This window comes from Gadus macrocephalus, chromosome 14, assembly GCF_031168955.1.
Source record: "Gadus macrocephalus chromosome 14, ASM3116895v1".
NCBI lineage: Eukaryota > Metazoa > Chordata > Actinopteri > Gadiformes > Gadidae > Gadus > Gadus macrocephalus.
Window position 1 is genome coordinate 22,348,807 of NC_082395.1, and position 9,295 is coordinate 22,358,101.

Here is a 9,295-nt window from a genome sequence, read left to right on the forward strand (position 1 = left end):
TGCAAATATCTGGGGCATAGCTTCTTCACATTATGGTTTTAACATCGCGCTACTCATTTGATTTGTACGTTGTATCGTTTTACCTTCGCCGAGGCTTCGCGGAAGCACCTCCTACATGCCTAGAGAGCTTGGAAGTAGTTATCGGGTTTGGGATTCAGTTAATTGCCATGCAGCACCTATAGCAGCATCAAAACAAGCATTTAGCCCTGGGTCTGGGAAGACAACAGCTACACGCACACAACTCTTCACATCAGATCATGCGATTATGAAGCAGAAGATACATAGATACACACACACGCACGCATGCACACACACGCGCACACACACACACACACACACACACACACACACACACACACACACACACACACACACACACACACACACACACACATCAGCACAAACAAACACACACAAGCACACAAACACCCCTCCACATCTGCAATAGATATACTTGGAAACAACAGATATAGTTTGGAATCAAAGTCATTCTTGTTACAATTATGAAGCAGAAGATACACACACACACACACACACACACACACACACACACACACACACACACACACACACACACACACACATACTAGGAAACAACGGATATAGTCTGGAATCAAAGTAATTCTTGTTACACTTGAAGATAATTGGGCGATATACACGCGTGTGTTTATTCTTATATACGGCAGCAGAATCAGCCGTGGCAGCTGATCCACCGTAGCAGTTATACCTCGTAATGCAATGCAAACAAAGCGCTGAACCCGGTGATAATGTGGCTGCAGACAGAAGAATCTACTGGGAGGAGCTGGCAGAGCTCATATTCACATAACTCAGCCTTCATTAGATCTATATTATATTATATCAAATCGATATTCGGTTAGCCACTGTGCCTATTGACTCGTTTGCGAAAAACTATTACAGGTGATTTGTCTTGTCAAATAAAAAAATAACTAATATCCCCTTTTATTCCTGCAGTGTGAGACCGTCTCTGTGTGTGTAGCTTTTTATATATAAATATGTATGGTACTCATATATTTACGTATAAACATAAGTGTAGTTATGCTTGTATTTATAGTATTTATAGTGCAAAATCAATGGCTGCTTCTTGCAAATCAATCATCACATACACAGCTGGCTGAGAGGGGGGGGGGGGGTGGAGGTGTGTCTCAGCACGGAGCCAGCAGTCTTTGTCTAACGCCGCGGATTTGAAACTGCTTCCCATAATAAGGTCATTATTTCTTCAGTCGACCAATCCGGGGTGCCGCCACTCACCCTGGGAGAGAGAGAGGAAGACAGGAAGAGTCAGCCCAGAGCTAGTTTCCTAAAAGGGTGTTTACAGTCATGGCAGAAATTGTAAAAGTACAACATAAATATAAACGTAGCAACAGGGTGAGGAGATTGTGTTGTAATAACCAGAGAGAAATTATAAAACATGAGATGACCTCTAAAATATTTTCTGTAGTAATTTGTGTTGGTTCTTTGTGTGTTTTAAGGGCTCCAGAATGACGGGGCACTTTTTGATCTCCTTCTGATTGGCTGACGATTTCCTTTTGCTGGTTTGAACAAAAATACAAAAAAATTTTGATTGTACATGGGCTGCCACCGATATTTAAATATAATTAAAACAATATTAAAATTATTGCTCAATCGAAGTGCCACATGGATTCTGACCAAATTTTATTTTTAATTCCTATTCATAGCGAATCACAGCTTTGCAGTGGGCCGATTGCTTAGTCCAGTGCATGGTTCTTCTCATTTGTTTAATCATTCAATATAAAAAGGCAAGGTCAAAAATAAATTACATCCATTATTTGCAGCAGATCTCCCCAAAGCATTTGGAGGCGAAGCTATTTAGAATTTCAATTGGCTTCCAAGTGGCAAAAGCCCTCAGCTAATACATCAAAGAAAAATAGATGTCAACTAATGGGTTTAGGACACCGATTTAGAAAGGGGGGAACGCTGCAGATACTTGAGGTTTGTTTACTCCTCCACAGACGAAGCTGACCTGTCAGACCCTTTACATTAACCACCTCTAATGTTACCCGTTCTTTCTGTGGTGATACACAATTAGCAAAACAATGGGTCTCAATCAGTCACATGATAGCCCCCCGTCACCCGCAGGAGACGTCGCCTTCTGCTATTTGAAGACTCTCATCTACTTGCGCGTTCAGGAGAGCAGGAGACGGACAAACCGAGGCGCGTTCAGGAGAGCAGGAGACGGACAAACCGAGGCGCGTTCAGGAGAGCAGGAGACGGACAAACCGAGGCGCGTTCTGGAGAGCAGGAGACGGACACACTGAAGCGCGTTCAGGAGACGGACAAACCGAGGCGCGTTCAGGAGAGCAGGAGAAGGATACACTGAAGCGCGTTCAGGAGATCAGGAGACGGGCACACTGAGGCGCGATCAGGTCCTGAACGCGGCTCGGTGTGTCCGTCTCCTGATCATCAGGAGACGGACACACCGAGCCGCGTTCAGGAGAGCAGGAGACGGACACACTGAGGCGCGTCCAGGAGACGGACACACTGCGGTGCGTTCAGGAGAGCAGCCCTCAAACACTTCATGAGGAAGTTTGTTTTGTGCGCCGGGCACCCGAACCGAGAGCCAGCGGGGCGGAGCAGCATCTTGAGAAAACTCTTCTTTTATGAACACATATGTCCGTGTGTCGTTAATAAGCTTCAGTCCTGCGATCTGTTATTATTCATTAAAGTGGCGTGACGTCATATCAGTCATTATTACATATCCTTCTCCCTTTGTTCTGACTAGTTTGCTCTTCTCCTCCAACCAGCCAATCAGACGCGTCGGGGAGAGGGCGAACGACGCCGGGCGATCAATATCGGACGGCACCAATCACATCTCCCTCCATTTCCTCCATAAATTCACTTCCGATTCAAGCTGGCCACGTTAAGACAACACACACTCACTCTCTCATGCACGCGCACGCGTGCGCACACGCACACAACTCATAATATAACTCACTTTTTTTTCTTTCAATGGGTAAAGCTCAGTGATATCGACATAAGTGTTAGACTGAAATACCAATTTTAAAATAGCTAACATACGCCTATAGATGGGGAGAATAAGGTCTACCCCTACAGTTTCTGCACTTCTTCAGCGGTGGACGGATCCTCCTCATTATTGGAAAATGTCCCCGAGACTGCAGCTCGTGGGATAAAACTCGACGGCGGCACAGTGGGGGGGGGGGGGGGGGGGGGCTACCTGTCACCATTATCAGGCCCTACTTTCACTGGGTCTTTTTCGTTTTTGTTCGCATTGATTCGCACTGTAGCCTACCGCGTCATCACTCAGAGCACCATGTGACGCGCTACCGCGCGTCACGTGATAATCTGAATGACGCGCGGCGCGGCGCAGCGCATGCACGAGCTCCTTAGCAGCGCCTGCAGCGATCCCTCTCGGCCTGCCGCGGATGTGAACCCACGCTCCAGACAATCACACACACTCTCAAGTCCGCTTTATGGGAAATTGTACAGTATATCTTTTTTGGAATTAATAAATAAATACATTTAAATATTTTTTTATAATGTTCAGCATTTTATGATAATAACATAATAGGGTTAATAGTGATAACGAGTAGGCCTATTATCATAATTATTGACGATGATGATCTTGATGCAATATTATTCTGATTGTTATGATGAATTATTTATTATTTTTATTATTGTTATTGTTATTATTATTATTATTACAATAATAACAATAACAATAATGATAATGATAATAATAATAATAATAATATAATTAGAACAAATTTGTAAAGAAGGCCTACAACTTTATTTTTTGATGCAATCTTAGTGTCAAGTTCCTCCTCTGCCTTTGAATGGAGAAGTGGGTTATGTGACTGATAAGCGTGCAATATTAAATAAATCTGAGCTACCTCTATTTCGGCGCAGAAATGTATCTGATAGGATCAACTGAGATTACACTCGCGGATTTGGAGTCGTTCATATGCTACTAATCTGCCTTGGTTTGAGGCTTTATGACTTTCTGGGAATGTTTATCTAGCCGTTTTATTCTAGGATACATTGCAAAAACTATTACGCGGCCACCACAAATACCTCCGCTCCAAAAAAATAGATGTGCACGATATCAGACTGCCGAGATCATTTTATGTATTCATCTTCTCGTGGAGGAATTATACAAAATGTGTCACGTGTGTTTTTGGAGATCCGCTTCAATTTACTTTCCGCCTACTTTTTAAATTGCCATTTTCTTACCAATACCAAACGCGCCGTGCGTAAAGTCGACGTGCCAATGGTAATCCATTCAAAACTCGTCGCCTCTCGCTCCCCTCGCTCTCCCCTCTTACAAAGTGTGCGCAAGAAAATCACAAAATCACTCAGTTGTTTTTGAGGCACAATGATTTTGCGCTCGAACAAGAAATTGGCATTGACGAAAGAAAGCGCAAAGTAGCGTCAAGTGCATTATTCTCCCGCTTCCGGTAACCGGCGAGCCTTCCCCGGCGCACGGCAGCCCCGTTTGTTATTGATCAGGTGTGAAAGTGTCGGCTTCGTATTTAGAAAAATAAAGAAGTTGGAGTTGAGCTACTGACTCGCATGATATCACCTTCCAGCGGGACACTTCAGACACACTGCAGCGAAGAGCCGGCCGGCGGAAAAAAAGAGAAAGAGCTAGAGAGGGATTGTTAGTCAAATGGGAGGATGGAGAATAAACAGAGAGAGAGAGAGAGAGAGAGAGAGAGAGAGAGAGAGAGAGAGAGAGAGAGAGAGAGAGAGAGAGAGAGAGAGAGAGAGAGAAATTAGTAGGAGAGAGCGAGAGAGAGAGAGAGAGAGAGAGAGAGAGAGAGAGAGAGAGAGAGAGAGAGAGAGAGAGAGAGAGAGAGAGAGAGAGAGAGAGAGAGAGAGAGATGAGTAGGAGAGAGAGGGGGGGAGAGAGAGAAAAAAGAGGGGGGGAAGAGTTAGAGAGGGAACGAGGGGGGGGGGGGGGGAGAAGGGGGGGGGGGGGGGTGCGCGAGGGAAAGAGAGAGAGCGAGAGAGAGAGAGGATCGATTTAGGCAGGGCTGTGGTTCCCCGGCTATAAGCTCGCCTTTCCCTCGATGCCTCCACCCCCGGAAGGAGGAGCGTCGGCCGCGTAGTAGGGCGTCAGAATCCTCAATTTCCAACTTAGCATCTTGGCAGGACGTTTTCCCGAGCAAAGCCCCCTCGTCCGACGGTAAAAAAAAAAAAACTTGTGCTGCATGGCATGAGAGCCTCCGAGCCGAGACTCAGATATCAGGAACGGCCGGAAAGCGACGCGCCGAGGAGGAAGAGAAACCTGGCGCTCAGAGGCTGCCGGCAGCGGCCGAAGTGACAGAGTGCATGAGGAGGACTTCTCTGCGCAGTTGTATTCCTGCTCCATAGTTGTTCGGTAGTCGGGGACAGACCGCGGTCTGCTGGTCACAGCCTCTATGAGCTGCTTCCACTGAGAGAATAACAAGGGAAAAGTGCTCCAGTCGTCTGCTTCGCCTTGACTTGTCTCGGGGTTCCAGCATGGCGTATCCTCAGGGCTACTTGTACCAGCCATCCGCTTCTCTGGCGCTGTACTCGTGCCCGGCGTACAGCGCGGGCGTGATCTCGGGACCAAGGACCGAGGAGCTCGGGCGGTCCTCGAGCGGGTCCGCCTTCGCGCCCTACGCCGGGTCCACCGCCTTCACCGGCGCGTCGCCCAGCTACGGGTCCCACCTGCCGTACGCGGCGGACGCGGCGGCCGCAGCGGCGACCTTCTCCTCCTATGTGGTGAGTGGATTATTGTTCATTTATTCACCGTTCAACCGATCTGAGGTCAGGATTAACGCGTTGACCCGCCAGTGTTATCTCAACTATTTAGGATGTTTTATTTGCGTCAGTGTAAGACAGTTGCGTACAATTAAATAGCCTACACAATTAATGTGTGTCCGCTCGTTTGACGAACGGTTTATGATATTCTATTTAATTGCCAAATAAATCATATTTTACAAAATGGGTGTAGGCTACGATGTCGCAGTATTTAAGGGAATTGCCTGTAAACGGTTTTGGTGTTTTTAAGGCCTGAATGTTGTTTTAAAACTTTATTATCCGACATTGAAAGAGACGATTTAATACGGACAGATTCCGTGAGCTGGACACCAACGGTTTACAAAATGAGCAGACTTTAGGAAATAATTACAGCCCAAGAAACACCGAACAGACCTCATAGTTCTGGAGAGGAGCAGCATGATAATGATATTCTGGATGAAAATTAGGTCAATTTAACGCCACTTCAATAACTGCCCCCTTATGGTTTAAATAATTATCAGAATAAAGTCGCCTGGCGTCAACAATTTGGAATCGTTGCCGGCCCACAAACGAACTTTACGTTTATTATAATTACCTTCTATTACCTAATTTACAAAATAGCGAATTATGTATTTTTTAGGCCTGTGTGTGTGTGTGTGTGTGTGTGTGTGTGTGTGTGTGTGTGTGTGTGTGTGTGTGTGTGTGTGTGTGCGTGTGTGTGTGTGTGTGTGTGTGTGTGTGTGTGTGTGTGTGTGTGTGTGTGTGTGTGTGTGTGTGTGTGTGCGTCTGTGTGTGTGTATGCTTGTGTGTGTGTGTTTATATGCGCGCATGCGCGTGAATCCGCGCCCGTGTGTTCGTGCACGTGCCAGTGTGTGTGCATGCATGTGCGTTATTGTGTGTTCGCGCGGGCGTGCATGTGTGTGCGTGTTTGCGCGCGTGCGTGTGTGTGTGTGTGTGTGTGTGTGTGTGTGTGTGTGTGTGTGTGTGTGTGTGTGTGTGTGTGTGTGCATCAAAGTGGCTTTGAAGCAGTCAAAAGTCAAACATTTTCTGTACTTTTATAACAAGCTTATTTCTCGCCTGATTCTCCAGGGTTCTCCGTACGACCACACCACGGGCATGGCCGGTTCGATAGGCTACCACCCCTACGCGGCCCCCCTGGGCTCCTACCCGTACGGGGACCCGGCCTACCGGAAGAACGCTACCCGGGATGCCACCGCTACCCTGAAGGCCTGGCTGAACGAGCACCGCAAGAACCCCTACCCTACCAAGGGCGAGAAGATCATGCTGGCCATCATCACCAAGATGACCCTCACGCAGGTGTCCACCTGGTTCGCCAACGCCAGGAGGAGGCTAAAGAAGGAGAACAAGATGACCTGGACCCCCAGGAACCGCAGCGAGGATGAGGACGAGGACGAGAACATCGATCTGGAGAAGAACGACGATGATGAGCCCAACAAGCCGAGCGACAAGGGGGACTCCACTGACACCGAGTCAGGTTAGCGCGCATACGAGAAAATCATCCATTTTTCATGGCAGTCGTTTCCACTCAGGGGGCGAAATTGATTGCTGGTTAATGGTGGTTTATTATTTATAATGGGACAATTGCTTTAAATAATAATCACCTTGAACTCCCCTCGTTTGACTTCTCACGGGCTGGATTTGCTGGTGACGCACAGTGTTTAGCAGTCAATTTATCTTGAACTGCATAATAAGGATACAGCTGGTGAATTGCTGTTTGGCTAATGATAATTATTACCATTTTATGACCATTAATATTCCACACACCCGGTTTTTACAGGGTGTGTGGTGTAAGCTTTGGGGTCCATTATTAAACACCTATTATCGGGCCTATTGTTATGTTAATGTTTTAATGCTGCAAATATATTTGTACGCTCAAACCACGAACATATGTCCGAGCTGCTTTTGTTATCCGAGGCCTTCATAATACATTATCTCTGGACTTGGACTCACAACCTCCGTGTTTTTCCCTCCATCGCAGATCATAAATCGCTGCACCCAGGGGACCTGCAGGCGTGCGACCGCTTCAAGGAAGAGACGCACGGCACTAGAGACATGGATCCCCTCCTCAGCGACTCGGAATTAAAAGAGCAGGACGAGCGGACGGATCTGCTGCTGTCTGATCACACCCTAGCCAAACCCACCACCTCCTCTCCTTCTGCCGCGCCCCCCCGGGGAACCGAACTGCCACACGCGGAGCAGCGCGACAAACCCGCAGACTCGCACCACGTGGGGCCCACGGGCCCGGTGAACAGTAACGTGACGTCGGTGATCCACTCGCTCCCGTCGGCGCCGAAGCCCAAACTGTGGTCGCTGGCGGAGATCGCCACGTCGTCGGACAGGTGTAAGGGCAGCAGCGAGCCACTGCCGTTGCCGTTGGGCCACGGCGCAGACGCGTCGCCCCCCTCGCGCTCGTCCCCGCACTGCCACCTCCCCAACAGCAGCACCGTGCTGTCGAGGCCCCTGTACTACACTTCCCCCTTCTACCCCGGCTACACGAACTATGGCGGCTTTGGACACCTGCACAGTAACCAGGGCCCCGGCTCGGGGGGGCCCGGGGCCCACCTGAACGGATTAAACCACCAGACTGTGTTAAGTAGAGCAGAGGCGCTGGTCAGGGAGAGCCACAGAGTCAGAGGCCAGACGCAGCAGGTAGATCTCTTTAAAGACTCCCCTTATGAACTAAAGAAAGGTATGTCAAACATTTAAATCTGCACGGTGGTTCTTTTTTTCCAAATCACGTGGACTATCTATTTATTTTATTTGTTGTGGTTGCGTGGAGAAAAAAAAAAGGAAGAAAAAAGATTAAGGGAAAATTCTGACGACATTTATTTTTTCTGAGTAAATGCTTATTCTCGGATTTAATTTCTGAATGGTTTAACCCATTAAAATGTAACAAGAATGGTCTTAATCGCTGCTGCAGCCGCCTGAGTCTATTTGTAATAAAGACTAACATGTATATTTAATGTAGCATTTTGTATTTAAAATGGACAATACACTATCTTTGAAGTAAATTATCGAAAAAAAAATAAAGTGTGCAGCGATTCATTGGGGGTTCAAGGGCCAGACGAGGTATTTGTGAATAAGGTCTTAATATGATGCTAACGATTCTTTCCCTTCCTCTTCTTCATAAAGCCCACAGCCTGTGTGTGTGTGTGTGTGTGTGTGTGTGTGTGTGTGTGTGTGTGTGTGTGTGTGTGTGTGTGTGTGTGTGTGTGTGTGTGTGCGTGTGCGTGTGTGTGTGTGTGTGTGAGAGAGGGCAGACTCTGTAAAGTTAAACAAGAATAGAGTCGAAGAGAGAAAAGTGGATATATGAGTGAAAGCGTTTTTAGTTTTTGCTCTCCCAACTTCTTCCCCAAAACACAGGAATAACACGACTTTACTGTGTTTATTGTTAACAGGCCTACGATATATTATTGTATATATTTTTGGCCATTTCTCCTATTCTGTACTCCCCAATCTGTAGGCCTAAAGGTGAATATTGATACAGCCCTAATAACATAACTGAGCC

General features: G+C 47.1%; 1 protein-coding gene and 1 long non-coding RNA gene across 2 annotated transcripts; one reads left to right on the plus strand and one right to left on the minus strand.

Annotated features, from left to right (window-relative positions):
- Positions 1-640: 640 nt before the first annotated feature.
- On the minus strand, positions 641-4,881 carry LOC132472277 (uncharacterized). The gene is made up of 2 exons (XR_009529050.1): positions 4,231-4,881; positions 641-1,270 (listed from the first exon to the last, which is right to left on the minus strand). It is a non-coding gene; the product is annotated as an uncharacterized LOC132472277 (long non-coding RNA).
- A 142-nt stretch (positions 4,882-5,023) lies between these two features.
- irx5a (iroquois homeobox 5a) lies at positions 5,024-8,745 on the plus strand. The gene is made up of 3 exons (XM_060071514.1): positions 5,024-5,748; positions 6,856-7,261; positions 7,766-8,745. Exons 1-3 carry the CDS (start codon positions 5,503-5,505, stop codon positions 8,491-8,493), a joined length of 1,380 nt encoding a protein of 459 aa, XP_059927497.1. The 5' UTR covers positions 5,024-5,502; the 3' UTR covers positions 8,494-8,745.
- The last annotated feature ends 550 nt before the right edge of the window (positions 8,746-9,295 follow it).